This window comes from Eumetopias jubatus, unplaced genomic scaffold, assembly GCF_037043125.1.
Source record: "Eumetopias jubatus isolate StellerSeaLion01/CBP00866 unplaced genomic scaffold, mEumJub1_p1.0 scaffold_8, whole genome shotgun sequence".
Classification (NCBI taxonomy): domain Eukaryota; kingdom Metazoa; phylum Chordata; class Mammalia; order Carnivora; family Otariidae; genus Eumetopias; species Eumetopias jubatus.
The window spans coordinates 76844558-76860727 of NW_028274814.1; the positions used below are offsets into that span (position 1 = coordinate 76844558).

The 16170-nt window shown below is 55.1% G+C and overlaps 1 protein-coding gene across 4 annotated transcripts in view; it reads right to left on the bottom strand.

Annotated features, from left to right (window-relative positions):
* Positions 1-10819: 10819 nt before the first annotated feature.
* The window catches only part of RAPGEF3 (Rap guanine nucleotide exchange factor 3), a 28660-nt gene continuing 23309 nt past the window's right edge, over positions 10820-16170 (bottom strand). For 3 of the 4 annotated variants that reach the window (XM_028123140.2, XM_028123139.2, XM_088026023.1), the window contains 10 exons: positions 15646-15743; positions 15051-15176; positions 14780-14961; positions 14418-14508; positions 14265-14315; positions 13243-13330; positions 12830-12894; positions 12386-12440; positions 12236-12307; positions 10820-11242 (listed from right to left, as the gene is read on the bottom strand). In XM_028123140.2, coding sequence (XP_027978941.1) covers positions 11124-11242; positions 12236-12307; positions 12386-12440; positions 12830-12894; positions 13243-13330; positions 14265-14315; positions 14418-14508; positions 14780-14961; positions 15051-15176; positions 15646-15743 — 947 coding nt within the window. In that variant the 3' untranslated portion in view covers positions 10820-11123. Of the gene's footprint in view, positions 11243-12235; positions 12308-12385; positions 12441-12829; positions 12895-13242; positions 13331-14264; positions 14316-14417; positions 14509-14542; positions 14628-14779; positions 14962-15050; positions 15177-15645; positions 15744-16170 lie in introns of those variants that run through there. The other variant, XM_028123142.2, reaches the window with a different exon arrangement.

The window sequence follows — 16170 nt, forward strand, 5'->3', positions numbered from 1 at the left end:
TGAGATTACTCTGTAGTGACTTTTTTCCCAGGGTGAAGTAGGGGGGCCTGTCCTCCTCAGCCGGTGTGCTTGAAATGTGGGATCCTTCCTCTCTCTGACCTCAGTTTCCCCATCTCCAAAATGACGGGCTTGAACCTGACAATCCCTGCCAAGGTCATTCCAGGGCTTCCTGCCAAGCCCGGGGTGAGCCGCCACCGTGGGTTGGGAAGAATGCCCCTGCCTCGCTGTGCGGAGATGAGACCCCACGTGGGGCTCTGGAGTGCACAGAACAGCCTGGAGCAAGCCCCCTTGCAAGAGACTCACAGCAGAAGCACAACCACAGCGTCAGCCTGGCCCTTTCGCAGAGGAGGGAGGGTGGTTGAAGGAGTAGGAGCAGAAAGGCTGCTTGGCCTGCTCCAGCGGCCAAGTCCAAGCGGAGAGTGGGCTGCAACCACAGCCAGCGGGAGCCCACAGCCTCTGGAGGGCTGGTGGCCCACGCCCGGATCTCGGACTCCGGTTAGCTTAGGGGCTAAAGGAGACAGTCAATGGCTGGGCCAGGAGAACAACACCTCAGAATTTGGGGTGGACGGTGCCTTCCAAGGGCCCTGCTGGGGGACCCCACTGAGGCCAAAGGTGTGGAGTCCGTCCGGCCCGGTTGACCCTACTGTCCGGCTGAGCAGCCTGTGGGGTGGAGCTTCTGGGCAGGAGCGCCTCCCTCCATCAGGGGAATTTTAGGTCAGGAGCAAGGCTGGGAGCTGGGGGAGGGTTGACACTTACCCCATAGAGCCAGAGGGCACATCTGAGGATCCGACTGGGTCCTCCAACAAGAACCAACCAACAAGAACCACAAAGCCAACTTTAAGGACAACCACCAACACTGACTGAGCATGTGCTAGGGTGTCACACACGAAGAACCTCCTATGCATTCTCTCCTTCACTCTCACTACAACCCTTAATAGTACTATTGTTATCCTCATTCACAGAGGAGGAAACTGAGGCACAGAAAGGTTGGCAGGCACACCCAGGGGCACATCAGTAAGTTATGCGGCAGGACTTCCAACCAGATGCCGTCCTGATGGGCACTGATGCCACGTTGTCCCACAGAATGCATCAACAACCACTTAATCACATCTGGGTTACCAGGCAAAGTGGTCTGCGCTCAGATTCTGTGGAATTAAAGGGACCTCAGCAGTCACCTGGCTCCACTTCTCATACGAAATTGCAAGCCCGGCACGATCCTAGGAGGCTGTCCTGCCACCACTTGAATGCCTCCATGCCTCTCAGAGCTGCTCATCCCTGCTTCCCAGATCTGATTCCCAAAGCCCAGGACTGCATAACCCAAGACATGCTGACATGGAGGAAAGTAGATAGGACAGTAGGAAACAATCCAGAGAGCCAAGGTATGAACACACCTCTGTACACTCCTGCAAAGATGCTTCATAGATGAATTAGATGCATGTAGGCGTTTGTAGAGATAAATGCATGAAAGGGCATTTCAGACAGCGGCTGGCCTGGTCTGGACAGAAAACTGCTGCTCCTCTTTCCAAGTTTTCCCCCAGTTAGGTTTTCACATGGACTTTCCACCCTTGATTAAAAGCTCTTCCTAGGGAGCCAGCCAGCAAGGTGGGAGTCCCGGGAGGCTGAGTCCTGGAGACTTGGGGCTGGGAGGGGGTGGTGACAGGTGCGTGGCAGATGGCATTCCCATGACGAGAACACCAAACAGAGATGCCTCCTCTGATCAGGAAGTGAGAACAGGGTGCAGCTGTGGAGGGTGAGGGCACGTGGGCAAGGATGCTGGAGGCAATCAGGCCATGAGCAGCGTGGAGAATGGGAATTCTATGAGCAAATATTTACTAGTAAGCCTGGTGCTCTGCTGTTACTGGACTGGCAGGATTCAGGCCGGGCTGGAAAACAGTTCTTAGAACCTATTGGTTTCTTGTGGAACAGAGGACAGAGAAGCCTCAGCATTAGACGGCTATTTGAAGTAGATCCCACATATCTCTGAGCTACCAGGGTGGTGAGGGGTCTGTCAGGACCCACAGGCTCTGGGAGAGACTGGCCCAGGGGACATATGCCAAGGCCAGCCTACCCACCAGCCTATCCTCTGAAACTAAGGCTGAGTCACTTCAGCACCAGACCAGAACAGGACAGGCTCAGCACAGGAGAGTCCTAGAGTCCCCTCCTAAGGGGACCCCTGGCACCTGAAGATGCTAGACCTCCAGGCTCCGTCCCACCGTGGCTCGGAATTGCCCCAGGATAGAGACCTGGGACAGTCGCCCACAACTGGTCACTTGTGACCCACCTCTGTCTGTGGCTCCCTCTTGTTGAATGTGTTTTAGAATGGCTCCATGGGTGGTTTTCTTTCACATTGGTTTGTATGTTGTGTACCACAGTTGGGTTTCCAGGCATTTCTTTTTGTGTTTGTGGGCAGCCCTGATATTCAACGTTGCACTCACCCCCTGCCCTGTGGATGCATGAGTCACACGTGCCACCGAGGCCACTCACAAGAGTCCCGGGCTGCGCTTCTGGTTCTGCTGGCCAAACCCCAGGCTGGTCCTCTGCCTGCAATGCCCTCCCCTGGACTGTCCATCTCCGACTCACCTCCAGGCCCAGGGCAAACCCACCCTTCCAAGAAGCCTGACTTCAGCCCTCCAGCCAGAGGAATGGCTCCTGCCTGTGGACTCAGTTCTTGATATTTGTCCTGGGCGCCTTTGACATATCACAGCATTTCTGGCGTGTGTTTGCCAACGTGGTGTTGGTTAACCCCTGCAGTGCCATTTAACTTTTCATCCATACAGGCTGTTCTTCACCTCTGCTTCCTGGGTCTCCTCTACTGTCTTGTATTGTCAATGAAGGTGTTAAACAACCGTCAACATGTAAAGGGACCAAGAATGAATGAGTGAGCGAACTGAGCCTTCCAGCCCCACTCGTTATAAAGGCTCAAGGGAAGATGATGAGCCAAACAGAGAGAGCAGACGGGGCCCTCTTTGAGATTTGGAGGCTTCCGACGGGGGCTTATGGGCAGTGGGTGGAAACGGGGTCTAGGCATTCATTGTGTAGTTAGCGAACACACCGTTTGTGGCAATATTTCAGGTTTGTTCGGAACTAATGGAAATGTAGGGGCATCTAACCCCCCCAAAGCACCCCCTTGGCACCACCACTGCCAGAGGCAGCCAACGCAGGGATCAGACAGGACCCAGGATTCCAGCAGCTTCTGAATCCACAATGTGACGGATAACTCAACCTAATCCCACCTTTTAGGAACCCAAAGTAACCACCTGCCTAGATTTTTTTGCCAACTCTGCTAATGTTTGGTTTACACTGCCTAATAGAGTTTATAAAATAAAATTTCTGTCTCATGTCCTCAAGCCCCAGTAGTTTCGGGGAGGGTCTGGAGGCACAGCCGGGAACAAAGGGAAGCAGATGAGACAGGCAGCCAGAGAGAAGGAGGTTCAGAGAGACAGCAAGGGAGTGAGTAAGGGCAAGGTCAGGAGGGGGGTGGGGAGCAGCCGAGCAGGAGCCGGGCACGGGCACCAGGCACCTTGCCACCTCTTGGCCCCGGTGTGTCAGCACAGGCTCTGCCCTCCCAAAGACGACAGAGGAACTGGCAGGAGCGCTTCCTACCCAGGGTGTGAAGATCTACCGTCTTTGAAAACTGTCCTAATTAGTGTCGAAGGTAGCCGGGTTACGGCCAATTTCCCCCTTTCTCAGCATTTGTTCATCTGCCTGACTGCTAAGCAAAATGGATGTGAGGACGAGGAACGCAGCCTCCAAAGGCGGAGGGAAACAATGGGCAGAGCACATTGAAAGCTGTGCTTGGGGGAGCAGAACCCAATGCTGAGACTACTGGCTCTAGAGCCAAGCTGCCTGGGTTCGAATCCCAATTCGGCCCCTCACCAGGTGTACAACCCCGGGCAGGTTTCCTGACCTTTCTGTGCCTCAGTTTCCCCCCAGAGCTGTAAAAATAGAGCAAGTAAGAGTACCTGACAAGGCTCTTGTGCAGATTGAATGAGTTAATACTTGCAAAGCTCTTAAAACAGTGCCTGGCACATAACAAGACCAGAATAGTGTGTGTTTAAAAAAAAAGGTGGCGGGGGGGGGGCAGCCAAGGCAATCTTGAGAAAGAAGACCAAAGCCAGAGGTACCACACTCCCAGATTTCAAGATATACTACAAAGCTGTGGTAATCAAAACAGTATGGTACTGGCACAAAAACAGACACATAGATCAAGGGAACAGAATAGAGAGCCCAGAAATCTATGGTCAATTAATCTATGACAAAAAAGGCAAGAATATACAATGGGGAAAAGACCATCTCTTCAATAAATGGTATTGGGACAAATTAGACAACTACATGCAAAAGAATGAAACTGGACCCCTTTCTTACACCATACACAAAAATAAGTTCATAATGGATTAAGGACCTAAATGTGAGACCTGAAACCACAAAATTCTTAGAAGAAAACATAGGCAGTAATCTCTTTGACATCAGCCATAGGAACACTTTTCCAGATATTTTTTCTTTGGCAAGGGATACAAAAGCAAAATTAAACTGTTGGGACCAAACCAAAATAAAAAGCTTTTGCACAGCAAAGGAAACCATCGGAGAAGATATTTGCAAATGATATGTCTGATAAAGGGTTAATATCCAAACCATATAAAGAACTTCTACAACTCAACACCGTAAAAACAAATAATCCAATCAAAAAATGGGCAGAGCCTGACTAGACATATTTCCAAAGAAGACATAAGAATGGCCAACAGACACATGAAAAGATGCTCAGCATCACTCATCATCAGGGAAATGCATATTGAAACCACAGTGAGGGGCGCCTGTTCGGCTCAGTCAGTTGAGCATCTGCCTTTGGTTCAGGTCATGATCCCAGGGTTCTGGGATCGAGCCCCACATTGGGCTCCTTGCTCAGTGGGAAGCCTGCTTCTCTGTCTCCCTCTGCCTGTCGCTCCCCCTGCTTGTGTTCTCTCTCTGTCAAATAAATAAATAAAATCTTAAAAAAAAAAAAAAAGAAACCATAGTGAGATATCACCTCACACCTGTCAGAATGGCTAGACTCAAAATGACAAGAAATAACAAGTGTTGGTGAAGATTGTGCAGAAAAAAGGAAACTTAATACACTGTTGGTAGGAATGCAATCTGGTGCAGCCACTATGGAAAACAGTATGGAGGGTCTTCATAATTTTTAGAATAAAATTACCACATGCTCTAGTAACTCCACGACTGGGCTCCTACACAAAGAAAACAAAAACTAACTCAAAAAGATATATGTACCCATGGGCTTATTGCAGCATTATTTATAATAGTCAACATATGGAAGCAAGTGTCCATCAATAGATGAATGGATAAAGAAAAAAGAGGTACTATATATATATTTATAGTTATATATATATGTATGTTTCAAGTTATATCTATAGATATCTATATATATCTCAGACTATCGCTCAGCCACCAAAAAGGAATGAAGTCTTGCTATTTGCAACAACGTGGATGGCTCTAGAGGGTATAATGCTAATTGAAATAAGTCAGACAGAGAAAGACAAATACCATATGATTTCACTCATGTGTGGAATTTAAGAAACAAAACAAATGAACAAAGAAAAAAGAGACAAACAAAAAACAGACTCTTAAATACAGAGAACAAACGGCTGGCTACCAGAGGGGAGGTGGGTGGGGGAAAGGGGGTTTGGGGGACGGGGATTAAAGAGTGCCCTTACTATAAGGAGCACTGAGTAATGTATGGGCTTGCTGAATCATTGAAACTAATATAACACTGCGCACTTGAAACTAATGTAACACTGTATATTAATTATACTTCAATTAAAAAAAAAGCAGAGCCACAAAAGACCTAATTTGGATAAGATGGTTAGTGAAGCCTCTGTGAAAAAAATGACATTTAAGACAGACATGAAGCATGAGAAAGTGGTAGTTTCTCTAAACTCTTCATAATGTGATTCCTTTTTATAATTCCAAAACCAAATTTTATTTTAAGACTATGATGTGCTTTTGAGTATGTTCAAGCATTTCACTTTTGAGTATTTCCCAGTCTGGGGCGATGACTCTCAGTGGGTCACACTGTCTCTAGCTCACATGGTTTGGTTGCCAAAGGGGACCACTTATTTTCGGGGGGCGGGGCCGCAGCCTAGAGGACTAAGCTTGATCTGGGGGGGGCGCTAGGAGCTTCAGAGGGGAACAAAACTCCCCTAATGCATTACCTCGAGCTCTTCCTCTCCTATTTCTGGCCGTTAGGACGAGGATCCTGACCATTAGACCATTAGAATCTTCCAAGTTACGTATCTACAAAACAGGGGCCTCGTACAGACAACTAGAATTCAGGGGGGCTGCAGGCGGTAATATTTAGGGGTAGGGGACTCTCTGAAAATCCTTCTAATAAAATGGCTTGCAGCTGACATCCCTCCCTTGGGTGGTCCTGGCCGGAGGCCACCCCTGGGAAAATGCTCAGAGAGTCGGCAGCTTTATGACCAAGAGAGGTCGGTGCCCCCTCATCTCTTGGGTTGACTTGAGAGGCCTATGCCAAGACACTGAGAGTGGGAAAACATCCCAAACCCTTCTAGTCAAAATCCCTGTTTATAAATAAGGAAACCGAGAGAGAGGAAGACACCCGCCCGAGGCCGAGGCCACGTGGCTGCTGAGGCCCAGGCTCCTCTGGCTCCCCGCAACTGCCCCTTGCAGAGGCCACCCTGACGCACACCTGCGCGCCTCCAGCTCGGGGTGACCGGGCTCTTTTCTGGGAGGCAGGGTTAGCTGAAAATGCCTTGCCTCATGACCCCACCTCATGACTCTCCACCCCTCTGCTGGCTACAGTCCCCGCAGTGCCAGAAAAGCCTGCATTCTCCTCCGCTCAGCAACCCAGAGATGGCTCTGGCTGCCCACAACTCACACCCCAGCAAGAAACCTGAGACCCTGAGTTCTCCCCAAGGGCCAAGAACATGCGGGGCAGAGTCAGACGAGGCCCTAAGCGTAGGGCTCCTTCACCCAGGGTCCACGCGGGTCAAAGTCTAAACAGACTCGAGAACTTGAATCCCACACTTTCCCATAAAAAGTGGATCTGGGCTCTGAGCCCAGCCTTCCTCTTCCTCTGGGAGTCCCTGGGCCCAACCTCCTCCCCGGGTGTTCTACCTACCACCAGCAGCAGCCCTGCTGGCCCCAGCAAGGCCCCCTGCTCCAGGAAGGCCCCAGGCATGACCAAGAAGATGCTCTCAAAGCACACAGCTGAGTCAGACTCAGCTTCTCAGAGGATCTGCTTTCATCATCACTGGGAGGAACAACAGTCGCTCATCACCGAGGCTGTAAGCCCCTTCGTCCTCGGGTGCCCTGCCCTGCCCGGCTGCAGGAGGGTGGGGCTTGGGGCTTGGAGCGTCCAGAATCTCAGACAGGGGGCCTGGATTGGCTGGGGCATCGGAGCAGGGCAACTGGACACGCTGGGGCCTTGGGTCAGGCCCAGGGCCCTGGCAGCTGTGTGAGAAGTCTAGCACTCCTGTATGTGGCAGGGTACGAGGATGCATTTTGGAAATGCGTTTATGTTCTGGCCTATCAGTCCATGGAAAAGAAGGAGGAGCCAACCGCCGGGTCAGAGTCTGCCCCAGCCACCAGCCACCAGCCACCAGCCACACTAGCTGTCTGACCCTCAGGATCCTCAGGGGCTTGTACCCATGCTAAGTGGAGAGCAGCCCCAACGCCGGGAGGCAGAGTGATGCCTAAATGCTTGGGGGTGAGCAGTGAGACCCCGCGGCCCTGGGCATCCACTCCTCCCTGGACTTGCGCTCTGCACACCCTCTCCCTCTAACAGCCTTGCTCCGGGTCTGTCTGTGGGGCGGGGCGCTCTGCAGGACCACCCTCGGCAGGACCCCGTCTCATTCACAGAGCCCCTGCTACGTAAGATTTCAAGAATGAAGGGAGGGAGGGAGGGAGGGAGGGAGGGATGTACATGCCTGGGCCTATTCCTCTAAGAGAAGAAAATGCTAGGGTTCAGGGAGATTGCATCTGGACTGCCGGGGGCACGAGGAAAGGGCAGGGGTGAGTGTAGGTCCATGGCTCGGGTTCAGCGGATACACACCCAGGCTCCTCACCAGTCCACCTGCTTATTAGCCAGCTATGTGACCTCAGGCAAATCATTTTGTGCCTCAGTCTGACTGTAAAATGGGGGTGGGGGGGTAAAAGGATGTGCCCTACTCTCGGTATAAAAATAATACAGGTTAAAGAATACTGGAAAAGATGAAAACTAGTCACATCTAAGTCTATCCGCATGATAAATACTATGAATAACGGCAATATTAAAAAGATTAATCTTTGCAGCTTGGGAAGCTTAGCGGCCAGAGGCCCAGGGCTTGTGGAGGGGGGGGGGGGGCTGGCTGGCCCCCAGGGAGAACATCTGGGGCAGCCAGGGGTCAGACAGTCAGGCTCCCAGACTGCCCTACCCTTTCACCAGATCCTGCTCAGCCTGCTGGAGAGGCGTGACCCTCCCCGGTGTATACCCCACAATTAGCGTCCCGGCCTTCCCGGGGAAGCTAAGGAGAGGGGATAAGGGAGGAGTGAGTATATGTGTGTATCTGAGAGGAGGAATTGTCTGCTCCATTCTGTTCTCCCTCATGGGGCACGCGGGCGCGCGGGCGCACACACACACTTTCTTCCCTGCTTTACCTCCTTCTAGGTAAGAGATTTTTTGAAGGCCTCTTATACTTCCTTCTCTCAGCAGTCCCATGAGTTCCTTCTCCCATCATGGCTGTCCTGAAGCCGGGACACTAACTGGGAGTCCCCTACACGCGGCCCGGGCTGCTAGGACACGGCACGGGAAGATGCCTCCCGCCTACCCCATGCCTCGGCAGTCAGGGAGACAAAAGATGACGTGGCCCTCAGAGCAAGAAGCCACCATGACCTAGAGCCTTTCCCTCCTCCATGGTGAGCCAGCCCAGTCAGCAGCATCTCCAGCACCCAGTCTGCGTCCTCCTGCCCATCCTGGGCACTGTTTTCCTGGCCAAGCCTCTCCCAACAGGCTCAAAAGGCGTACCCCGGAGATTAAGGCAGCTGGGAAGTTGCAGGGCAGTCCAGGGCAGAAGGGAGATTTGTATGCTGCCAAAGTTCCTTCAGGACATAGGTGTGACCACAGAGAAGAAAAATGGGCATGCTGATGGAGGACACCGGCCCTGACCACGCTTGGCTTCCGTTCTGTTGTTGGAAGGCTTGTCTCACTCTGGAGTCTGAAAGGATGGTGAAGGGCTGTGAGGGGCAGGCTGGTCTGGCCTTGGCCAAAACCCCATCAGACAATGGGTTTAGGATGGAAGAGAGCCCCTGGGAGTCCTGACTCACCAAGACTTGGGCCTCATGTCATGATTGCTCAGCTCTGGAAGCTTCTGTGCCCCGTGGTCCTGCATCTCCACCCACAGGCAAAGGAACTGGCTTGGTTACCCTGTCACCTGCTCTACCCAGGCTCTCCCGGGAGGACTGGGCTCTGCCCATCTTCATTCAAGGCGTTGCTGCCCACCCACGGCGTCAGGCCGAGGACAGCGGACTGCCAAGGCTGTCTCTGTGGCTCTGGAGGCAGAACTACTGTTTGACTTGTTTGTCACTAAGGGCCGGACTGAGGTCATCATACCCATTTTACAGATGGAGAAATGGAGGCAGGAAACTGTTCCTTAACTTGCTGGGATTCTCTCAGAAACCTGAGGTATAATCCCAGCTGTGCTGCTTCCTGCGAAAGGCTCTAACCCTCTCCGGAAGCAGTTTGTATGTGTGTCCCTGACCAGAGGGATAAGAGGTCTGGCAGGGCAGGGGTGAGGGGAGGTGGACTTGAGCCAGTACGGGGCCACACCAGCTGCCTCCTCGGCCTCCAGGTATGGGCCCTGCTGCTCCATGCCTACTCTGGTGTCACCCCCAAGGCCGAGAGGTCCCTCTCCAGGCCAGACAGTGTACCTCCCCCTACCAGGTTCAGGGCCATAGGAAGCGGAGAGAGGAGGGAGGCTCCTGCCTGGGACTTCCTCCCAGGAGCCCCCTGGGTGGGAGGGGAGTGCTGAAGGGGCGGGGGAGGGAGGAGAGAACGCTGACAGAGCTGGCTGGCACCAGTCTCAAGAAAGTGGATTTCCTGGGAGCCTGCCAGGCCTCAGAAAGGGATGGGCTCCCCTCAGAAGCCTCTGCCTCAGTGTTCTTTCTATCACAGGCCACTTGTCCTCGGAGGCCTCGGTTCCTGAGAGGACCACCCACCAGGCTGAGGCGTGCTGCAGCCAGGAGGGGGTGGGTGGAAGGAGCTAGTTGCAGCTGGGCTGGAACAGTGCTCTCAGACCACAGCGGACAGCCGAGGGTGACCCCCACTGGCCACCGATAGGGGCTCCAGGCTCCGGCAGCTGCCGAGCCCAGGGGCTTAGGTCTGGACAGCAGTGGCAGCCGTCTTGGAGCTCCACCTGGGACCCAGAGACCCCGTGCAGCAGTGGGACTGCTTGTCAGCCTCCCTGCGTCCACCCTCGACACAACACCCCCTCCCCAGCTCTTGGGGTTGGGAGGTCTCGGCCTTCACTGACACACCCCAGCAGGGCTGGCCTCAGAACACAGCATCCCTGGTCACTGATGGTAACGGAAGGGCTCCTCGGGGACCAGCCCTCTGCCTCCCACGGCCGCGGCCGCACGGACTGTTCATTGCCTGTTCCCGTGCTTGGGGAAGAAAAGCCCCACTGCTCCTCCCCAGCCCCCACCCCCACCCCAGGCCGCCAGCCCTGCCCCGGCCACACACCCACCACAAGGATGTGACCTGCTCCCTCTGTCCACCGAGAAACCACCCGGAGATGGCCGGACAACAAAGCCACAGAGGCACAGAACCTGGGGGAAGAACCTGGTGTGGAGAGCTCTCTATTGAACAGAGTCCCAGCGCCTGCCCTGCTCTCCCGCCCGCTCCAGGGCCTCTCTGTCCCCCATTCCTTGGCCTTGGGCCCTGGCTCATTCCACTCGAGGTCCTCCTCGGGCGCCCGTCATCACGGGGGACGGCCGCCGCCACGCTGCCCACTCCAGGGCCGCGAGTCCAGTCCACGGAGAGCCCTGCCCAGCTGCGGCCGGCCTGGGGGCCCCTTGGCCCGGGCGTGCCCTGGCTTTCCTGCCCGGAAGTGCCTGCTCCAGCCCCAGCCGCCTCACGGCTCCAGCTCCCGGGAGAGGCGGGAGAGCTCCCGCTGGTTGTCGATGACCTTCAGCTGCTGGACATAAGCCCAGGTGCTGGCCGGACTGCGGGTGCCCAGGGACTGCTCGGAGCCTGCGGGGGGGGGGGGGAGTTGGGGAACAGGGGTCAGGGGCGGGCAGCCCTGCCACTCTGTAGAGCCCATCCCTTCCCCGTCAAGGAGCAAATCAGCCTTGCCGCCCTCCACCCCCCACCTTGCCACTTCCCACAGCCGAGCTAGAAGACTGTCTAGCCCTCCAGTCTGGAGCAGAAGTGCAGTGAAGAGCTCAGACTCTGAAAAACAGGTCCCCGAGACTACATACTGCATAATACCCCTTTCACTAAATTCAAAAACAACTACAGCTCAAGAATTTTGTCGTCATGGGCGCCTGGGTGGCTCAGTTGGTTAAGCGACTGCCTTCGGCTCAGGTCATGATCCTGGAGTCCCCGGATCGAGTCCCGCATCGGGCTCCCTGCTCAGCGGGGAGTCTGCTTCTCCCTCTGACCCTCTTCCCTCTTGTGCTCTCTGTCTCTCATTCTCTCTCTCTCAAATAAATAAATAAAATCTTTAAAAAAAAGAATTTTGTCGTCATAATAAGCGTATGAAGCGTTTTAAAGCTGTAGGTGTATGTATGTAAGTCCATATAAATATATCTACATCAATATATCATAGCAGCACAGGAGGAGGGAAGAGTGCTTGGGGAGAGGAGGCTCCTGTCAATGTGACCCTACTTGGCTTGGGTCCAGCGGTGTTTGGTATATTATCACCGTCGGTACATACGTAAAACAAAGGGCCAATGGTGACAGTGTTGGCTGAACTGTGGACTACGATTAATCCGCTTCATGCGACTGAAGGCCGATTAAACAAAATCAGGTCTGGAGTAAGAGTGCCTGGGTCCCAGCTCTGTCACTCTGTCCCAGCCTTCCACAGTTACTTCCGGGCTCAAGCCTATTTGTGTGTCTTTAAGTTGGGAGAACATTCTAGCTTCCTCAGAGAGGTGTCGTGAAGAGTCCACAGCATCCTACATGCAGGTGGCGGTAAACGCCAGCCGTGGCTGCTCTGTCGGCACCCAGCCCTGCCCGACTTACACGTGGATGTCCTCGCGGCCTGGCTGTCCTCGTGGAGATGGGACACGCGGCTTCTGAGTGGTGACAGTGGCACTGTGCGGGGCAAGAGGCGGGAGTCAGAGCCTGGAAAGTGGGGGGGGGGCTCCTGGGGGGCGGGACCAGCCCTCTCACCGTTGCTGTGGCTTCGGCAGTGGTGCAGCATCCGCACGGCTCTGGCCAGCATTCTCTGTGGGCAAAGTAAGGACAGAAGAGCAGGCCTGAAGGGCAGGACCCTGGCATGGCCCGTGGGGCAGCTGGGAAGCAAGCCCCCTTTGAGTGCGGGTGCTCTTAGGGACTAGATGGGGCCATGTCTGCTTTGCCCCAGCACACCCAGGGGGGACCAGGTGGTGGGAGAAAGAACAGAGGTCAGGAAGGGCTTAGGGCTCAGCTTGCTGGGTGAGACAATGAAGGCTGTCTTCCCCAGCACGCAAGGGAGTGAATACTTAAAAAGAAGTATTCATATTTGTATTATTAATAACAACTTTCGGGCATCTCCCACCCCCCACTCGCTTGCAAGGACACAGTCATATCTCTAACCCACTCTAGGGGCAGACGCCCAACTCTCCTTGAACTCACCATCTTCTCAAAGTTGATGAGATTCTCTACCAGTGTGTGGTTTCCTTCATGGATGAAGGTCATGTCTGCAGAGAGATGGGTTTTGCTTAAAGGTCCCTAAACTCCTTCCCTTCCTGCAGCCCAGGAAAGGCGAAGGGCCAATAATGGGAGCCTTGGGCCTGTCCCAGGCCCACACTACCCTCTTCCTCTGGCTCCCCTCTGACCTCCCGGAGCAATTTCCTTCTATCTCTTAGGCCTCATATCAGAGGCCATCTGATGTCGCCAGCACTTGTGTCAACACTGCTTCTAGCCTGTGAACTCCTAATTCATCTTTGTGTCCCCCAAGGCGTCGGCACCCCAAGGGTCAGATGGACATACGGACAGACGCAGGAATGGACGGGTAGAGGCAGGAAGGTAAGCACTGGTCCAATCACCTTTGAGAAGAAGAGGCATGAAGGGGATGATGGGGGGGGAGAGCTTGGTGAGGAGCAGTCGATAGACTCGGTGGTTCCATGAGGGGTCCTGAGAGGGAAGAAGCCTCAGTGAGGGAGGGACATGACCCACCATGCACCACGACACAACCAAACACCATCTGCTCAGAGCTCATCTTCCTCTGGGCCCCAGGTCTCCCTGAGGCGGGCTCCGCAGCAGGCGGGAGGGGACCAGACCGGCCATCTGCGCCTACGGCTTCCTGGCCTCTGGCTAACCCCCCAAGCACACTTCAGGGGCCCTGAGGTTTCATGGAAACCACCCTCCCCTTCTGTCTCTGTCCCTGTTCTTGTTTCTGTCTCTGTTCTTCCCTCTCTAGTGGGTAAATTCCTTTGAACCTCTTGAGCCTGCAAGGTAAATTTTTTTCCCAAGAGCTCAGAGCCAGGCTGATAAAAGCACTTTCGTGTGAGTTCTCTCCTGAACACTCTCAAAACCTCTTAACCGTGCCCCCCCCCCAACAATTCCTGGCAGGGGGTGGAAGGGGAAGCCAGCTCGTCAGCTTTTCCCTCATCTATGGCCTCCTCTAGCGTCCTCTAGCATCTCCTGAGGGGCCACTGACAGGTCCCGGCACACTGTGGGTCTGGCGCCAGGCCTTGCTTCTTGGGCCTGAGGCAGGTCAGCTGGAGACCAGTGTTCCCCGGATGTTTCCCTGGCGCTTCGGAGCCCAAGGCCAGACACCACATGTGCCCTGTCCTGGTCTTCACACAGGACCTCACAGCCACAGCCAAGGCTCCCCCACCCCCAGCCCCACCCCCACCCCCACCATACGGGACATAACCCGCTGGGCACCCCCCTCATACCACTAACACTCCACGCCTCACCAGCTTCCCAAACGCACAGCCCAGAGGGAATTCCACTCTGGCCCAGGGCTGCAAACCCTGGAAGTGGCCAGAGACAGGTAGAGAGGCTGCCCCGGGAAGCCCAGAATTGGGGTTTCTGGAAGGAGGAGCCAAGGCCCAGCACTCACCAGCAACCTCTCGAGGGCCGAGTACAGCTTCCGGACTTTGTGGGGCAGCCGCTGTGAAGCAGAGGCAGATGGCGCTCTCACTGCTCTGGGATGGGAGCCCCATCCCCAGCCAGCATTCCCTGCATGGGCACGGGCCATCCAGATCACACCTACCTCCCACGTGTGGGCCAGGCGGCTGATGGCCGAGTTGCTGAGGCCAAACATGACAGCAAAGAAGGAATTGAGATTTTTTTGCTCCTTGAGGCTATGAGTGGAAGACCCAGAGGATCTTAGGGGAAACAGCCACACCCTCAGAGTTCCTACCCAGACAACAGCCGGCCTGGGGCCCAGGATCAGGTGTAGCCAGCGCTGCGTCTGCGGGGGCTGGGCGAGATGGGGTAGGGAGGCAGAGACTCTAGGAGACCCAGGGAAGCAAGGGGAAGGCAGATTTGGCAACACACTGACCAGGGACGGGGACATGAGGTAAGGCGGCCTCGGGACTCTGCCACACACCCACCCAGCCCACAGGCACTCACTGGGCAGCCAGCTTGATGAACTTCCTGAGCAGCTGGGCCCGCAGGCCCGGCACGGGGCAGAGACACAGCTCTGTGGCCACCCAGTACTGGAGCTCGTTGAAGCGGCGCATGAAACGCTCCAGGTTGGCGGTGGTGACGTCCCGCAGATGCTGGGGGCCCAGCACGTAGTGGATCAGCTCCACCTGGGGAGGGGGCAGCAGGAGAGATGAGCCCACACCAGGCGGGGTGCCCCTGCCATCAGTGCCCCTCCCCTCAGCTCTGCTCCCTGCACCTGGTGGACACTGTTGAAGAGGCTCCAGTCGTGGTCCGTCAGCTGGCCCGCCAGGTCCTTGGCACTCACCAGGTCCAGCCCCTCAGCAGAGCCCACAGTGGGCCCCAGCTGCTCGGGGTGTGGGGTCTGTAGGTGCAAGAGAGCTCAGGAGGGGTACCTGAGGAATCCAGGGGGCACGTGCGGGGTAGGAGGAGAGAGTTTGGGGCAGAGACTCCACGCCCACGGTCCAAGGGATGTCGGGGAGGGTAAGGGTGCTACCAGGAGTAAGCCTCTGAAGGATAAGACTCCCCAAGGAGGTGTCTATCCTCTTGCCAGCTCCCCAATGCTGAGACCCCCTCCTCGTAGGGCTCCTGTCTCCTGGAGAACCCCCAATGAGGGGGAGGTCTTCTTTCTCCTTGAGAGCTCTCAACCAGCTCTCGCCCTTCCCCAGCATCTGGAACCTTCCATCAGTTGAGGCCCACTCCTTCCACTTCACCCTTAAAACCCAGAAGCAGTCAGAGCCAGGCCCTCCTCTCTCCTCTCTGTGACCCTACCCTGCACCCACCTCTGCCACCCCCAAAACACAGCTCCTCCCTGGCCCCCTGCCTGTTCCTACCAGTTCGTGCACTTCCTGTGGGTTGACAACAAAGAGCCGCTCGTTGAGCCCCAGGGATGTGGCCACACCGCGGGCCTCTGGCTGCAGGCCAATGGCATCTGCAAAGAGAGCAGAGGCTAGCGGGGGGACTGGGGGCAGTGGTGGGCAATTAGGGAGGCCAGGGAGCCACCAAGGGCAGGGTCGAGGCCCCAGTCGGGAGGCTGGGAGGTCCCTTCTCCCAGTAGCCAGGCTGGAGTCCTAGGCAGGTGCTCTAAATGCACAGGTGCCTGTGCCCCCAACATCCACACTGCCCAGGTCAGCGCACCGAGGAAGACGAAAAAGGATTGTTAGTGAGAGACAATACTCGGGCAATGGCGGAGCCTCCCTGAGTTTCCTTCTTTGTCAAATGGAGACAGCAAGACCAACCCTGACTACTCGCAAGTCTAACAAGTTAATTTATGTAAGCAGTGGCAATAAGTAGACGATGCATATAACGGCCCTTTGAAAACTGGGAAGTGCCTCACATGGGGCTTAGTGTTGATTTTC